At 37.8% G+C, this 19,078-nt stretch overlaps 1 protein-coding gene across 1 annotated transcript; it reads left to right on the forward strand.

Moving 5' to 3' along the window:
• The first annotated feature begins 2,795 nt into the window (after positions 1–2,795).
• mocs3 (molybdenum cofactor synthesis 3) lies at positions 2,796–17,705 on the forward strand. The gene is made up of 13 exons (XM_067456151.1): positions 2,796–2,891; positions 3,619–3,751; positions 3,831–3,923; positions 8,780–8,900; positions 8,972–9,046; positions 9,146–9,263; positions 10,022–10,130; positions 10,750–10,812; positions 10,922–11,085; positions 11,189–11,236; positions 11,460–11,556; positions 15,149–15,256; positions 17,483–17,705. The coding sequence occupies exons 1-13, from the start codon at positions 2,799–2,801 to the stop codon at positions 17,638–17,640; spliced, it is 1,380 nt and encodes a 459-aa protein (XP_067312252.1). The 5' UTR covers positions 2,796–2,798; the 3' UTR covers positions 17,641–17,705.
• Positions 17,706–19,078: the final 1,373 nt, after the last annotated feature.

The following is a 19,078-nucleotide window of genomic DNA, read 5'->3' on the forward strand; positions in this document are numbered from 1 at the left end:
TTAGCAGTCAATATGCACACTTCTGGAAACTGCTGCTTTACCGAACTCAACAGTTCTGGCCGAGCTGTGAATACAAAACGCTGATTGTTTTTAAATAGGGAATGAGCTGTTTAATATGTTTAATATACGTCAACACATATGTTACAAGGCACTTCAGTGAGACTTTAAATAAAGAAACAATTGGTATATGTTTTATTTGTACTAATTAGTTGTTCCACTTTTTTCCATTAATATTCAAAATAAAAATAAAGAATTATAAAGATAAGGTTATGAACTGGTTCAATATCTGGATTAAAGTGCCACAATATACGAAGTAAAAATAATTCAAACCCAATTGTTGTTTATTTTAGTGAAAGGTAGGCTACCATATAGGCCTATTAAAGGTAGGGTAGGTAGGAATGATCTAAAACACTTTTGTCCAAATTTGTTTAAACTTTCTTTATATGTCAATACTTAAAATGTAAGTACTCTGAAAAAGAGAGTATAAAATCAAATAACTAGACTTTTTAATCTGCAATAAACACCGCTCATTTTTTTTGTTCGGGACGAAACAAGTGATTGGCTTGGGCGACTGTCACTCTCTATCGCTACCATGGCGACCACCGCTTTCGCTACAGGTTCTGCCCACACATGCGCGCACCACTAGGAAGAGCAAAAGCATTTAAAATGCACAGTGCCGGGTTTTGCAGTCAGTGAAGGCAAACAATGCTCAAAAAAAGGAAGACGGTAGGCCTACATGTAAAGGCAATGCACAAGAAGTCTTTGGATAAACAAAGAAATTAAACGTGAGTAAATATCAGCGTGGCTTTCCAACGATGTCAAGAACTGAGGGACCTAAAGGTGCTGAAAAACGACTCATTGCTGGCTGTATTTCTGCTGGACAGGTAATCTTTCATTTTGATTATACATTTTTTCGCATGAAGCATGTATCAAGAGCACATGTAGCTGCCTAATATAGCATAACCTTACTTAGCATAGTTACAATGTTATACACTTAGCCATTAGTAGAGATGATAAATACCATAGACCGTAAAAAAATATGGACGTAGTGTCCGTGACGTCACCCATAGGATTCCGATAAGCCGTTCTGAAGCTTAAAGTATGGGCGAGCTGGGCGTTGCCATCTTGTGAGCGAGTCATCGCGTGTCACTCCCGCATAACAGAAAATGGGCAAAAGGGCGGGATGTGCGTGGAGCTGAGGTGACGCAATGACTATAGACGGCAGATAAATGGCTATCCACTTGTAACCACGCCCTTAATTATGCAGAACTTTAAGGCTTTCTATAACGTAAATGAAAGAGTTATAAAAAAAATTCACCATGAAGTTATCATGAAGATCTGCCTTATAAGCCAAAACCACAATTTGTACCAGGCTGTAAACATGTTTTTTTCTGCTTTAAAGTTGAGAATTTTAACATGGGGCTCAATGAGATTCTGCTCCCTTCTGGAGCCTGCCCCTAGTGGCCAGTTGAGGAATTGCAGTTTACATTACTTCCGTATTGGCTTCAAGAGAGATCGCGGGAGGTTGCTAAGCATATTAAATACTCAATATGCTTAGTTCAAGTTGATCGCTGTTGTGTTGAATTGCGCAAAATTTAACTTTAGATAACAAAAATGCATGTGTAAAAGCTAGTACACTGCATCCAGGAACTTTTTTTTGGAACTAAGTTAGCTTTAGCTACTACTAATCAACAATGCTTTCATCATGGAAACTCTTACATGCAAAACACAGTATATGTTATGAATCTTACACTGAATTCATCTTCATCACAGTATAACTGATGTTATTGGGGAATTTTTTTTATCAATGCTACCCGTTTTTAGCTTTTCCTTATAAATATAACTAGCTCGTTGCGATAATTAAACAAAAATATATTTTAAACTTTACCAGTATCGGTATTCTAGCTTGATAGTGAGTACTAAAAGACATCTTATTTGTTTATATCCATACTGATAAAGTTAGATGTTTTATTACATGTGATTCTGACATGATGTGACCACATGCACACCTCTCAGGTAAATAATCCAGCTGATTGGTCGGCGTAGCGTTCATGTGTTTTGGGGGCGTGGCTTTGGAAAGAGCCCAGAAGGGAGAAGGTGGAGTGAATGGAAATAATGAGCTGTCTTTAAAACAGTCGTGAGAGGTCTACAGCCACCCAAATTTTATACTTTCTTTTTTAGAGTACTTACATTTTAATTATGTATTGATATATAATGAACGTTTAAACAAATTTGGAAAAAAAACGTTTTTTAACCAATTCTTACCTACCCTACCTTTAAGTTACAAACAATTACAAAAACTCAAAACTACAAAGTGCTCTTTAAAAATAATGGCAGTGATCTTGTGACATGGCTGCCCATTTGGTAGGCAATTTTCACCCATAATCGCTGTACCACTAACTGTACAGTTTGCCATAGCAAAACATAAAAGGGCAATTGTTATCTCAGGGACAATTTTTTAAATAGATACCTTTTAACAAAGTTTGAAAAGTCAACCCAGAATACTTTGCAATACACAAAGTCCCAAAAACAAATTATTAATTGTCTCTTCAAACTGATGATAACTCAATAGTCTTTTCAAAACAAATGCAATGGCATTGGAGAGCGTCATGGGATGGGACTGTTGTAATCGTAGTACGTGGTCGCTGCACGTGGTCGCACGCGCGTGGGAACCCGGAAGTCCTGTGCAGTGTGTTGATTTCTTGTTCTGTTTGTAGTAGCCTTTTATACCTCATACTCATAATTGCTCATAATTACTGCTTCGTAATGATAATTTGACATCGAAGTGATTGTTGGTGATGGATGATACAATTTTAAGTTTGAAGACGCAGCTCTTGGAAAAAGAGAGAGAGATTGCAGCTTTAAAGAAGAAACTTCATCAAATGGAAAAGGTCTGCAAACGTTATTCTGTTCGTATTCAGATTTATAAATATTCAGATAACAAAGGCTTTGTGTGATTCTTTACGGTTTTGTTTATATAATGATTTTTACAACGAATATTGGGTGCCAACTTACACTACCGGCCAAACGTTTGGAAACTCTCTCATAAGATGTCTCTTATGCTTGACAAACTGAAAAATAAAGCCTGCATGCATTTGCCAATACTGTGAAATATTATTACAATTTAAAATAATGGGTTTCTATTTAATACACCTTCAAATATTATTTATTTCTGTGTTCAAAGCTGAATTTTTGAGCCCTGATTAACGTTACTCCAGTCTTCAGTGTCCCATGATCCTTCAGAAATAATTATAATATGCTTATTTATTATCAAAGTTTGAAACCGTTGTGCTGATTAATATTTTTTTGTGTGTAACATGCGATACGTTTTTCAGGATTTATTGATGAATAAAAAGTTAATGATAATGTCAGACACTTATCTGTCAACCCCGTTATCTTGCTGAAGGCATAGCATTAGATCAAATGCTAACATTTAAGGGAACAGCTCAAATTATTTATTATTTTTCAGACAGAAACATCATATTTTAAAATGTAAAGTTACCCGTGTCATAGAATGATATAGATAATTATGGTCAAGTATCTCAGAGCAGAGCCTTTTCTTGTCTTGAAAACTAAAAAAAGTGCCCTGCCTCTCCCGGTCTCCCCCCTTCTTTTTAGGGAAACTCAATATTGACAGAGTTACAGGAGAAAGTTACCGATCTTTCACCACTGAAATCAAATGCAGCGTTAACCAATGATGACATCATGAGATACAGCAGGCAGCTTATCCTGCCAGAACTGGGCGTTAAAGGTTATAATATTTTGTTTTTAACATTTATTATGTTTTATTTATCTTTGCATTTATATAAACAACCTTCTTTTCTCCACAGGCCAGGTTGCCATAAGTAATGTATCTGTTCTGGTCGTGGGATGTGGAGGTTTAGGCTGTCCTCTTGCACAGTATCTGGCTGCAGCTGGAATAGGTAAATTGGCCGTGTGTGTTTAATACATAGTACTGTTAAGTATAGGAGTTTGTACAAGTGAGGCCCTGTTTACACCTGGTATTAAGAAGCGTTTTCGTCAGTCTGATAACGGAGTCTGAAGCATTTTGAGCTTGTCCAGTTTCGCCAAATTCTAGAGGTAGTGGAAGACACATTTGACCGGTTTGCTTTCGTAGTGTAAATGCTCATGTGGTCGAATGCCTTTGAACAGCCACAAAAGACCCCCTGCTCTTTGCCAAATGACCTAATGCATAACCATTATGAGAAGTGTGCTAGACAGACGGGATTTAAACTTTATGGGCTGAAGGCCCAAGTTTTGTTTGAAGGTAAAAAAGGTACCAAGCACAATGTTCTCTCACCATTCCAACACACACTCACAGCGTTCGTACCATGTTAACTACATGTACTAACTATGGGGTTAGCGTAGGATTAAGGCTTGTAATTATGCATAATTTATAGTTCTTTATTACTATAGTAAAAACATGTAAAGTGTAACAAAGACACTTTAAAATAAAGTGTTACCCACTTTACTATAAGGTCTCATTCTTTAACATTATTTAAAGGGGTACTTCAGTGCTGGGAAGATGAATCTGTGTTTAAACTAGGTCATTAATGTAGTAGAAATGTGAAATTATTTTTGAATTTGGTGTTTTCTAGACTGAGAAAAGACAGAAAATGTATTTTTGTCTCATGGGGATGAAATACAATAATTCCCAGAATGCTTCGCTGCCCTGTGAGGCCACTCCCAAAGCCACCGCTACTGAATCACTGTGACTAGATAATTTGCCCACGGCGTTCATTTTCACAAAATCTGTTCAGTTAGAGAACAGGCACTACAATTAAACACTGAACGTGTCTGTTCAATATAATGTGATTTAGCCGCTGAGGGATTGTGACGGCCCAAACGCTGCAGGTGTCAGATTACATTCATCGTGATGAATGAGCTGAATGAGATCTCGTGATAAGAGCTGAGGTAAACGCGACCGCACTTTGGCCAGTCGTTCACAGCGCGTGTTCAGTCTGGTGCGTTTTCAGTTCATGCCTTTGGAAGCTTAAATTTCATAGAAATGATTTTGAGAAGTTGAAACACTCACTTTGCTCCCCACTGCTCCATTTACATGAATGCCTGCAGCTGCAAGCTGAGTGCTGTGAGTGTGATCTCCCATTCCCCACGCGCGGGTTGAAAACATGTGGAAATAGCTCCCTCTGCTGGCTTTAGTCTTTAGCCTCTGGCCAAAAATTCCTCCGATGATGCAAATTATGACAATATTTTTTCCAGATATAAAATGCATAAATCTTTTGTATCAGGGGGATATGGCGAGGGAGAAGCATCATTCGAATATACTCCCGAGTTTCTACTGATACAAAGCCATATGCTAATCGCTGAAGTAACACTTTAAGGCAATTTCTAGCATGAACTAACATTAAGCAATATATCTTTTTAAAGCATTTGTTTATCTTTGTTATTAATAAAGAGAAAATTATTAAACATTTTTCATTGTTTGTTCATGTTAGTTCACAGCGTGTTAACAAATTAACAATGCATTTGTAAATGTTGAAATGATGACCAGTAATAAATGCTGTAGTAATATTGTTAGTTCATGTTAAATAAATAAACTAATGTTAAAGGGTTACTTCACCGCTTTTTCATATTAAACTATGTTATTCCCTTACCTAAAACGAGTTGATACATACATCTCTCGTCTCAGTGCGTGCAATTAATCTCTCTGACGCGCGGTGATGATCTGATAGCATTTAGCTTAGCCCACTAAGCCCAGTTCATTCACTATGGTACCAAACAGAGATCAAGTTAGAAGTACCAAACACCTCCATTTTTTCCCTCAGATGTTTCGGCCGGGACTTTTTACTGCGCCGAGCCGAAGTACTCTCAGAAGTGCTATTTCGCCATACATTATAGTTCTCCTTTTTAATCCGATTAGAAATGCGCCACGTTTTATTTTGTCACCATACTTGATCGTTCAACTATTCGTGTAACTGTATTTAAAGAGGGGAAACGTGGAGGTGTTTGGTACTTCTAACTTGATCTCTGTTTGGTACCATAGTGAATGAACTGGGCTTAGGGAGCTAAGCTAAATGCTATCAGATCATCACCGCGCGTCAGAGAGATTAAGTGCACGCACTGAGACGAGAGAGGTATGTATCAACTTGTTTTAGGTAAGGGAATAACATAGTTTAATATGAAAAGGCAGTGAAGTATCCCTTTAACAAATGAAACCTTATTGTAAAGTCTTACCACAAATTCTTTATATAGATATAGTTTGTATAGTTTAAATTAAATATACCCTACCATTTTAAATAAATGAATAAATAATACTATAGAATACATTAAATGGATCAAAAAATGTGCAAACTTTTACATTGTTACAAAAGATTGGTAACACTTTAAAATAAGGTTTAATTAGTAATGTATGAACTAACCATGAACAATAGATTTTTAATGTATTTGTTCATCTTTGTTAAAGCGACACTGTGTAACTTTTTTAGTTTATTCTTAGCTAAAAACACTTAGTTCTTTCAAAAATATGTGTGCTCATTAATGTATATTTACTTATTTCAAGTATTAAATTATTCTGGTAAGTTTATAATATGCCATTGAAAAAACATACGGGAGAGGGGTTCGAATGCTGGTCGCCATGTTGCCCCTCCATCTTGAAAGTACATTAGCCAAAGAGGGACATACCCATAAATTCAAGCTTCGCCTTTCGCGTTTTAACACTCGATGGCACCATGTCGAATGTGAAGAGGGGGGTTGCCATGTTAATCTTGGACTGAATCGGCCACCATAGGAGTTAAAACGAAATCAGAATTGAGAGGAACAGAAACTATTATTCACTGCATGGTCATATACCTTTTCACCACTAGATGGGGGAAAATATCACACAGTGTAGCTTTAATGTTAGCTAATAAAAATCCAGCTGTTCATGGTTTGTTCATGTTAGTTCACAGTGCAGTGAACCTTATTGTAAAGTGTTACAGTAAGGTTTCGATTTCAAATAAATTTAGTTTTTTTAATACTTTCTATTAATCAAAGAATCCAGAAGAAAAAAAAACACAAAAAAGCAGCATAGCTATTTTGTCAAATTACTGTATTTTGATCAAATAAATGCATCCATGGTGAGCAGTAGGGATTGGACGAAATATCGTTTGACAAAATATCGCGATACAAAACGTGACGAAACGCATCGAGGTCGAAAAAAATGGATCGCGAAATAAAGATAGATGGCACTCCTGCATGATTTGCGTTGTATATAAATAATTTAGTGTATTATGTGTGTGTGTGTGTGTGTGTGTGTGTGTGTGTGTGTGTGTGTGTGGGGCAGACATAACAAAACGCAGCGCGCATTTTCTGTTTGATCTGAGGCATAGCCCATAGTTGGAAAAAGTGAGAGCAGTCAGACGCAAAGGATGCAGCAGCAAACATTAATAGGGAAAGAAAAGGGTTGACATTAGCATTAATATTCTAAACAAAAAATGCAGTTATTGCCTATACATAAGCTACCATATTTTCTGTTTAACTTTTATTAGACTCCAGAAAGAAAGGGGCGTTTTTTCACTGAGCACATTCTCTGCAGCCGAGCTCACTCTCGCTCATGTTCTGAGGTAAATCATTAACACCATCACCCCGCTTACAGTACACGTGTTTTATTGAGCTAAATACATTACAATCGGCTAAAACGAATGCACAGGTTACTTTCCTGAACAAGCGCGCTCCCGAGTCGTCCATGTTCTACACACTGTCCGCGTGAATCACGGCCCAGTTCGGCGTGCACACGCGAAATACCGGCAGTTCAATAGAGAATGCGGATCTCTTAAAGGGGCCGCACTATATTCCTACTCGTGTAATATGGACCTCCTCCAGGTATGGTGTGGTTCTGGTGCGCTCACTGGTACACATTAACAATTTTTCATACGAACTGTGCCCTGTTCTGAATTAAACTGCCAGTGTAAAAACTCCCTTTATATTGTTAAATGAGAGAAATCACTACTTACTTATTATTTTTAAGTTTAGGCTTAAGAGACATGAACAATTTCTTAGATAAACATATCTATGACCTTTGATATGTCTAGTCTTCATGCTGTATTGATTATTATAGAATAAGTATGATTTCACTAATAATAAATGTACATTTGCATAAAGCATGCATATTTGTCCATACCTATGTTGATTAGAGTATTAAAAACTTAATTTAAACTTAATTTAAGATACATTTACAATTGCTAAAAAGGTGCGATTAAATTGCTATTAATCGCGAGTTAACTCATGACAATCATGCAGTTAATCGCGATTCAATATTTTAAACGATTGACAGCCCTACAGTGCCCTCCACAATTATTGGCACCCCTGTTTAAGATGTGGTCGCGGACTTCTGAAAATTCTCCTTTTTTTTCAAACAACATAAAACCAAAATGCAAAAAAAGAAAAAATCCTACCTTTCGTTTAAGTACATTACTTTGTTGGTAAAAAAAAATCACAGATTTGGAAAAAAAAAAAAATTGATATCGTATCGTGACGTATCGTATCATAACCCTGGCATATCGAGGTGCATCGTATCGTGAGTTTAAGTGTATCGTCCCATCCCTAGTGAGCAGAAGAGACTTATAAAAAAAAAAACTTTACTGACGTTTGGACGGTAGAGTATAATAAACATACATACATAAAATCTATGGTAGAAATCTATATCTGCTATTCGTAATGGGTACCGTGAAAACATTTTAGTGTGTCCCAATGCTGCCACTTTCATGAAGACACATGCCACAGATGTAATTGTTGTACTATGGGACTAGTTAGTAGTTGTTAATGTAGTTTGTGCTTTCAGGACGTTTGGGCCTGTTGGATTATGATGTGGTGGAGCTGAGTAACCTTCACCGACAGGTGCTTCATTCAGAACTGACCCAAGGTCAGCCGAAAGCCCTGTCTGCCGCCCAGGCCATCAGCAGGTACCATCTTACCCCTCACAAAACAAGGAGATGTGAACGACTGAGAGTTGACTTCATGTGATGTCTTCCAGGTTGAACTCCACAGTTCAGTGTGTTCCATATCACCTCCAGCTCTCCAGAGAGAATGCCATTCAACTCGTTCAACAGTATCCACTCATGAATTACTATTGAGTTAATCTTGAACGTTTACACAGTTCTGTACAGTGCAAACCCATTTATTTGGCTCCTTGACTTTGCACCTTCATGTATGACATTGTGGCAGACTGTTCAGACAACGTCCCTACACGGTACCTGGTGAACGATGCCTGTGTTCTGACCGGCAAGCCTTTAGTGTCAGCGAGTGCTTTACGAATGGAAGGACAGGTGAGCTCTCTCTTAAATATCTGAATCAGACCTGCAGCCAGTGAGCTGTACATGGATATTTGAAGTGTAACAGTTGTCCCAAGTATTTGGAGTTTCTTACACATTCTCAATATTTGTTTCTGTTGCTCAGAAGTAAGTTATTTAAGAGAAAGTACAAGAACAAAAAAGTACAGATGATTTTTAGTTTATGTATATGTATACTATTGTTGTTTTTAACACAGTTGAAATAAACCCTAAAGCTGTATCTGATTTGCTTATATTAAAATATTCCCAAATATATTAAAATAAGCATAATCAGTCATTCCAGGGAAAATCATATCCAACTATGAACTTGTAAAATAATACAAATACTTATGTGAATATGAAATCTCTTAATGATACATCTGGTAAAAAAAAATACAGTTACAAATGATTTGTGTTTAACAATATGACTATTTGTGTTACAAGAGTGTAAATATTATTACAATCTTATGAACAATACCTTTATGCTAACAATATATTTTGTTTTTGCAGAGTCGAAGACTTTTGTGCAAGGAGATGATTTCTCTTTGCACAAATTAAAAGATTAAAAGATGATTAAAAGAACAGTATTTATTTTGTAGGAATGCAAATATCTTTACTGTCCCTTTTGATTAATTCAGGAAAAAAGGAAAATCTTACTGGCTCCAAACCTCTGAAACGGAGTATGTGCAGTTTGATGTAATATGTCTTTTGAGTTAATGGGTAGATTTTGATGATTTAAATGTTTCCTCTTGTAGCTCACGGTGTACAACTATAGAGGAGGGCCGTGTTACAGGTGTCTGTATCCCTCACCACCGCCTCCTGAGACGGTCACCAACTGCTCTGACGGAGGGGTTCTGGGAGTGGGTCAGTCTGCCTCTACTTCACATGATTATACTCAGAGATTCAGAGATTGCTGCTTCTTCCTCTTCTTCTTCATAGTATTTCAGCCAGAACTGCTTGCTTTATTGTACAGAGTCCATTCAAACTTTATGTAGATAGTTTCAGTCTTCTGTAGTGTGCCATCTGCTGTTGGATTTCATAGTTGTTCAATTTAAAGAAGACCTATTATGTTCATTTACAAAGTCTTGATTTTGCTTCTGGGCTGTACTGGAATAGATTTTCATGAATATAAAAAATACCTTATTTTCCACATATTTTACATTATTGGATTAATTCTCTTCCCAGTCTTCCTCTCCTTCCAAAAAGTGCACCGTGCTCTAATTGGTTGCCTGGATTAGTGTGTTCTGATTGGTTAATCGCTTTGAGTGTGTTTGGGAAATGTCTATTCACTGTTCATATTTTGCAAACATTGGTATGTCAGATCATATCTCAGAGAACTGTTTTTAAGTTCAGTCACTTTCTGACTGAAAAGTGATTATTAATTCTTCTGTAACGATCCTATACTCCCATAATTATAAGTTCACGTTTTAGTGTTCCGTATTGAGGATATTACTTTGATGTGACTTGTTTTGATGCTTTGCAGTGCCTGGTATAATGGGCTGCCTTCAAGCATTGGAAGTTCTGAAAATTGCGTCCGGTCAAGGATGTATCCTTTCTACCCTTAATGACATCCTAAACTGAAACAATTATGGCTTTTAAGTACACCATACTGTAGGCATAACATAATGAACCAACTCCTTAACTGGTCGGTTCAGCCTCATTTGAGCAGCAGCTGTTGATGTTTGATGGCCAGGAGGGGCGTTTCCGGTCCATACGGCTGCGGCCCAGGCAGGCTGAGTGTGCGGTGTGTGGAGAGACGCCCACGGTGAAAGAGCTCCAGGATTATGAGCAGTTCTGTGGCTCCGCTGCTACGGATAAGGTCTGAGGATGAGGAAATCTCCCACTTTTTCCTTCCTACAGTGATGCAAAATGATCTGCTGTGAAAACCAGTGCTGATTTATTCTCTGTTATTTCATTTACAGTGCCAGAGACTGAATCTTCTAACCAAAGAACAGAGAGTCTCTGTGCAGGTGCAGTTATTTGTTATAATTCTGGGCATTCAGATGGATGTTTACATTTCCATTTGGTAGTTTAGATTACATCTTTAGCTGAACCGCTCTATGTTCAGGTCATTACTGAGCATTGTGGAAGTGTTCAGCTGCTCATTATATAAAGCATATCTGGTCTGTCACCTTGCACTTCTGTGTAACTTCCCTCCTCAAATATTGCACATATATTTGCCTTTCGTTACAGGAGTATAGAGCCATTTTGGAGAGCTCAGCCCCTCACCTCCTCCTTGACGTTCGGCCCAAAGTAGAGGTGGACATTTGCCATCTGTCAACCTCAACCAGTATCCTTTCCACAGGATCTCCTTTAACAGTTTAGTATTAGACATTTGCTTCATTCAAATATACATAACATAACCTCTACATGTGAGTCAGCAGTGCACTATGGAATTTCAAATGTCCCTAATTAGTTGTGCCTGCTTTGGCAAATTTCACTATTTTTATTTTGAGTTTTTATTTTATTTTTAGTTCATTTGAATACATAACCAAAAACCCTACTGTAACTTGTAAAATATTCTTTTATGTTTTTGACATAGACTGTAAAAAAACATGGGCGACACACCTTCACTCTCTTCCATTGTAGTAAGTGAAGCTGCCAGTGTCCAAATATGACGCTGACATCTTGATTTCTAAGTCTCGAGTCTGCGCAGTAGTGAGTGCGAAGTGGAGCTGCGGTATCAAGGTCCTCCCTAGACCTGATCTGCCGGCGATTTGATTTCGCCCGGCAACTCAGTCTGGAAACCCATACATTCATTTCTACTACTTCTGTTACACTTTTGCTGGAACCAATCACAGACTGGCTTATCCACTTGGAGTGCTATTGGCAGGTTTAGCACGATGACGGATAGAGAAGCAATGGGTCGGTGCCTGTTGATCATGCCTCTTGTGGTCTGATTGGTTGAAGGATTATCCAATTGCATACAGACTCATTTAAATTATGCTCGATGATCACACCTCTTGTGCAGTAGAAAATACAGAGCAGACTCCCCAGACCAATGTTCAATCTTAAATAGAGCTTGGTCTGGTGATAGTCAGACAAGGTCTTGCCTACGCTCCCGTGTAATCAATCACACGCCCTTAAACTTTTTGTGAAATAAACAGTTATGGAAATGTAGAGTTAAAGTTAAAGCTCCAATCTCCTCCCAAAGTTTCAGAAAAAAAGTGTTGCTCCCTCAGTGGCTGCTTTATTCAGAGAAGCTGTCAATCATAATGTCACACCCCCTGTTTTTATAGCACCAAATAACTAACTAAAACCAAACTTACGGCATTTAAAAAAACAAACACTTGAAACTACATCAGCGTGATAACTTTTGGAACTTTTGGTTTTTAAAAGACTGCTGCAATTTAAAAATAAATCGAAAAAACAGTAAAAGCTGTCATACAGGGAGTGCAGAATTATTAGGCAAGTTGTATTTTTGAGGATTAATTTTATTATTGAACAACAACCATGTTCTCAATGAACACAAAAAACTCATTAATATCAAAGCTGAATATTTTTGGAAGTTTTAGTTTTTAGTTTTAGCTATTTTAGGGGGATATCTGTGTGTGCAGGTGACTATTTCTGTGCATAATTATTAGGCAACTTAACAAAAAACAAATTTATACCCATTTCAATTATTTATTTTTACCAGTGAAACCAATATAACATCTCAACATTCACAAATATACATTTCTGACATTCAAAAACCAAACAAAAACAAATCAGTGACCAATATAGCCACCTTTCTTTGCAAGGACACTCAAAAGCCTGCCATCCATGGATTCTGTCAGTGTTTTGATCTGTTCACCATCAACATTGCGTGCAGCAGCAACCACAGCCTCCCAGACACTGTTCAGAGAGGTGTACTGTTTTCCCTCCTTGTAAATCGCACATTTGATGATGGACCACAGGTTCTCAATGGGGTTCAGAACAGGTGAACAAGGAGGCCATATCATTAGATTTTCTTCTTTTATACCCTTTCTTGCCAGCCACGCTGTGGAGTACTTGGACGCGTGTGATGGAGCATTGTCCTGCATGAAAATCATGTTTTTCTTGAAGGATGCAGACTTCTTCCTGTACCACTGCTTGAAGAAGGTGTCTTCCAGAAACTGGCAGTAGGACTGGGAGTTGAGCTTGACTCCATCCTCAACCCCACAAGGCCCCACAAGCTCATCTTTGATGATACCAGCCCAAACCAGTACTCCACCTCCACCTTGCTAGCGTCTGATTTGGACTGGAGCTCTCTGCCCTTTACCAATCCAGCCACGGGCCCATCCATCTGGCCCATCAAGACTCACTCTCATTTCATCAGTCCATAAAACCTTAGAAAAATCAGTCTTGAGATATTTCTTGGCCCAGTCTTGACGTTTCAGCTTGTGTGTCTTGTTCAGTGGGGGTCGACTTTCTGCCTTTCTTACCTGGGCCATGTCTCTGAGTATTGCACACCTTGTGCTTTTGGGCACTCCAGTGATGTTGCAGCTCTGAAATATGGCCAAACTGGTGGCAAGTGGCATCTTGGCAGCTGCACGCTTGACTTTTCTCAGTTCACGGGCAGTTATTTTGCGCCTTGGTTTTTCCACACGCTTCTTGCGACCCTGTTGACTATTTTGAATGAAACGCTTGATTGTTCGATGATCACGCTTCAGAAGCTTGGCTATTTTAAGACTGCTGCATCCCTCTGCAATATATCTCACTATTTTTGACTTTTCTGAGCCTGTCAAGTCCTTCTTTTGACCCATTTTGCCAAAGGAAAGGAAGTTGCCTAATAATTATGCACACCTGATATAGGGTGTTGATGTCATTAGACCACACCCCTTCTCATTACAGAGATGCACATCACCTAATATGCTTAATTGGTAGTAGGCTTTCCAGCCTATACAGCTTGGAGTAAGACAACATGCATAACGAGGATGATGTGGTCAAAATACTCATTTGCCTAATAATTCTGCACTCTCTGTATTGTGAAATATTATTACAATAATAAAAAAAAAAACATTTCTATTTAAATATATTTAAAGATGTTGTTTTCTTTCTGTGATGGCAAAGCTGAATGTTCAGTGTCATTACTGCAGTCTTCAGTTTCACATAATCCTTCAGAAATATTCTGATATGATAATTCGCTGCTCCGTTATTATGGCTGCTCAATATTGCACAATGTTATCAATATTGAAAACAGTTTTTGCTGCTTAACATTTATGAAAAATATTTTTAACACATTTTTATTACAGTTTTTACTGTATTTGAGCAAATTAATGCAGCCTTGGTGAGCAGAAGAACGTTAATAAGTCTCCATTATTCCAAACTTTTAAGTAGTAGCGTAGTTATTACTTCACAGACAATTTACCAGTAAGTCTGATTTTATACTGGTGATTAATGTATTGAAAAAGTTAATAACATTAAAATATTTACATGTATTCTTTACACTGTGTGATTATATAATATGTTAATATTATTAAGTGTATAGCTTGTTTTTTTGCACAGGAAAAACGAAAGCACAAGCTAAGTGTAATTAATCAGAGTAGCATAATTAATCTAAATGTATAACGAGTTTAATCACTTCAGTAAAAGAGTGCCTAGTTTATTTTTTATAAATCATATGTGTGTGGAAAATTGTGTATGCACAAAATGTGCATATGCATTTTCGGGATTTATAAAAAAAAAAGAATCAATCAACGTTTATACATCAGGCTACTGGTGACAAGTGGGTGTTTATTTTTCATACTCTGGTTTGCAGGCTCAAACACTCATCTCACCGCTGATGACGTTTCTTTATTCTTCATATTTAGTGTGAGATTTATTTGGGTGGTGTGAGAGTGTAAGACTGTGTCACATTGGTTTAGGAAAATGTAAAAATCAAGTCAATTCCTTCAGTTTAATCTTCTTATCTTGCATGACAGACATTCCACTTGCTAGTTTAGAGGATAAAAAGGCTGAGCACATCACACTTTTAAAAGATGCAGTTAGTAAACTCAAACAACAGATGAACATGGAATCTCAAGTCCCAGGTAAGAACCAACATTGTTTTTGTGATTGTTTAACACAAGACAAATAAGTGCATGCTAAACATCACTATGTGCAGACATGACGGTGGCTCGTCTGGATGCCAAATGCCATCCCTTATTAGATGTGTTGATTATTCTGAGCACACAGGAGGCGTAATCTGGGTTTCCTCAAGCTAATTAAGCGTTTGGGGTGGAGTATTGACATATAACTTGCTTTTCTTGGCTTTTCGATGAGGGTGGTGAGGATGAGGTTGCTAAGTGATTATTCTCCTACACAGAAATGGCTGTCATCATCAGAAACAGTTGGCCTTGTGTTGATTAATCAAGTACTCTTGATTTTATTTTATTTTTGTCTTGTATATTTAGATTTGTTTAGTTTTTTTAATGAGATGTGAATCTATTTAAACTAAGCATTGCTTTCGTTTGAGATGGATGCTGAGTAACTGCCACTACATTACTGGAATATTCCACAATAGCATCTCAAGGAAAAGGGTCTAAAAAGAAATAGAAGAATAGAATTGAAGAAATAGTCGAGACAAGTCATCTTTATTTATATAGGTCTTTTTACAATGCTGATTGTTTCAAATGAGGCTTCACAGTGTTAACAGAAAAAAAATAAACAGAGTTTGATTCGGCTGTACAGCTGCTCTGGAGAAAACAGAGATGTTATCAGCTCAGTTTAATTATCACATAGTGTCAATGTGGGCAGATCAGTAATATAGTTGATATAGTTCATTTAGTTTAGTAATTTAAATAGATTTGGATATTTAGTTGAAATTTTAGTGTCCCCAACTGAACAAGCCAAGCCAAAGGCGACAGTGGCGAGGAACTAAAACTCCACCAGGGCATGATGGAGAAAAATAATCCTTGGGAGAAACCAGACTCAGTCGGGGTGCCAGTTCTCCTCTGGCCTGTTATCAGTGTATGATTATTATTCTGGCAACCCTACAGGTCAGAAATCATATTAGATCAGAATATTCGAAATTTCAGGGTATCACGCAAGAGACGGGTTTATTGAGGATGGTGCGTCGATTACACAAGAGTATGAATACTTGAATGATCGGAGTTATTGCGGAGTTATTGCGGAATGACCTGGAGACGGGTTTATTGAGGATGACGTGCCGGTGAGGCAAATTCAGAGGAGACACCAATTGATACGGGCTCAGCAGACACTCCAGGATGTGTTGGTCATGTCCAGGCGCTGGTCCTCCATCCAATCCGGACACGGCCTGGATCCGGGATAAACCTCGGGATAAACAGATAGACTAACATTAGCGTAGATGCCACTCTATTTATGATGTAATGAGTACATCAGGTGTTATGGGAAGTGTTCCCGGTTCCGGCTGACCTAGTTAATGCAGCCTAACAATAAGTCAATTTATCTGAATAATGAAAGTTAAAAATGTTATATGTGTATGCCATTGTAAAGAAATGCATTTATAGTCTAGATTTAAATTGACAGAGTGTGTCTGCCTCCCGAACCATACTAGGAAGACTATTCCAGAGTTTAGGTGCTAAGTAGGAAAAGGATCGACCGCCTGCAGTTGAGTTAGATAATCTAGGTATTATCAACTGGAGTATGACCATGTCAGGCTATGGATCATACAAAATGCATGTTATTTTTTTTATGAAGTACTGTTTTAAATAAGATTTTGTATATAACAGATGTTTACATGTAGTCAACAAGACAAAAAAAAAACTGCATTTATTAAAGTGAACCGTTAAAAAGGTGAACCCTTGATTCTTAATACTGTGCGTCGTTCCCTGGATGATCCACGGCTGTGTGTGTGTGTGTGTTTGTGTGTGTGTATGTGTGTGTGTGTGTGTGTGTGTTTTAAAATGTGCAAAAGATGCTGGAAAATGAAGAATGTGCAGGATCAGGAGGATTTTACTGAAGAACATTGGGCAGTTTAACTGTTCAGGACAAAAAAGAGACTCAAGAACAACCATCATAAAACAATAAAACAGCCGTGGATCATCCAGGGCCATGACACCGTATTGAGAATCAATGCTTCATAAACTTTAGAACGAGGTCATTTTAAAAAGAAATTTTCTTGTGGACTAAATGTAAACATATGCTATGTACATATCTTATTTAGAACTGTACTAAATAAAATAATATAATGTATAAAATTTGGTAAAGGAAGTGTCTTTGTATGCTGTATGATCAGAGTGAATGAGATTGAATAAGCTCACATTGTCTGTACGTTTACCTTTATTGTCTTACAGTGTTTGTGGTGTGCAAACTTGGCAATGACTCCCAGAAGGCAGTTCAGCTCCTGGAGAAAATGTCTGGCCTGGAAATTGAGCAGATCACGGTGAAGGACATCAGTGGAGGATTGATGGCTTGGGCTAAGAACATAGACCACTCTTTCCCACAATACTGACTATGTCATTAATCCTCTGTATGGATTTAATGAATGAAAAAAAAATAAAGGTCAAATGATTTTCACTTTTAGTCTATTTATATTTTATTTAATTTATGCTATGATTGGTTTGAGTAATTTTTGTTATTTTATGGCACCTCATTACTCCCCTGCCTTTGTTTTTCAATGTATTTTTTAACTTGTGTAATATACCGATTTTTCCATTTATAATGATTCTAGTAATAGTTATTCTTACCTTGCAACTTTAATTTTCCTCATTATCCCATGGTAAATTTTATACAATACACAAACTGTTATATATTAACTAACAAGTGGTTATATTATACCTGGCATAACATTAAATAAGCATATAAATACACTCACCTAAAGGATTATTAGGAACACCTGTTCAATTTCTCATTAATGCAATTATCTAATCAACCAATCACATGGCAGTTCCTTTAATGCATTTAGTGGTGTGGTCCTGGTCAAGACAATCTCTTGAACTCAAAACTGAATGTCAGAATGGGAAAGAAAGGTGATTTAAGCAATTTTGAGCGTGGCATGGTTGTTGGTGCCAGACGGGTCAGTCTGAGTATTTCACAATCTGCTCAGTTACTGGGATTTTCACGCACAACCATTTCTAGGGTTTACAAAGAATGGTGTGAAAAGAGAAAAACAGGCAGTATGCAGTCCTCCGGGTGAAAATGCCTTATTGATGCTCGAGGTCAGAGGAGAATGGGCCGACTGATTCAAGCTGATAGAAGAGCAACTTTGACTGAAATAACCATTTGTTACAACAGTTATGCAGCAAAGCATTTGTGAAGCCACAACACACACAACCTTGAGGCGGATGGGCTACAACAACAGAAGACCCTACCGGGTACCACTCATCTCCACTACAAATAGGAAAAAGAGGCTACAATTTGCACAAGATCACCAAAATTGGACAGTTGAAGACTGGAAAAATGTTGCCTGGTCTGATGAGTCTCGATTTCTGTTGAGACATTCAGATGGTAGAGTCAGAATTTGGTGTAAACAGAATGAGATCCATCATGCCTTGTTACCACTGTGCAGGCTGGTGGTGGTGGTGGTGTAATGGTGTGGGGGATGTTTTCTTGGCACACTTTAGGCCCCTTAGTGCCAGTTGGGCATCGTTTAAATGCCACGTCCTATCTGAGCAAAGGGATGGACATCTGACCATGTCCATCCCTTTATGACCACCATGTACCCATCCTCTGATGGCTACTTCCAGCAGGATAATGCACCATGTCACAAAGCTCGAATAATTTCAAATTGGTTTCTTGAACATGGCAATGAGTTCACTATACTAAAATGGCCCCCACAGTCACCAGATCTCAACCCAATAGAGCATCTTTGGGATGTGGTGGAACGGGAGCTTCGTGCCCTGGATGTGCGTCCCACAAATCTCCATCAACTGCAAGATGCTATCCTATCA

This window comes from Pseudorasbora parva, chromosome 10, assembly GCF_024679245.1.
Source record: "Pseudorasbora parva isolate DD20220531a chromosome 10, ASM2467924v1, whole genome shotgun sequence".
Lineage (NCBI taxonomy): Eukaryota > Metazoa > Chordata > Actinopteri > Cypriniformes > Gobionidae > Pseudorasbora > Pseudorasbora parva.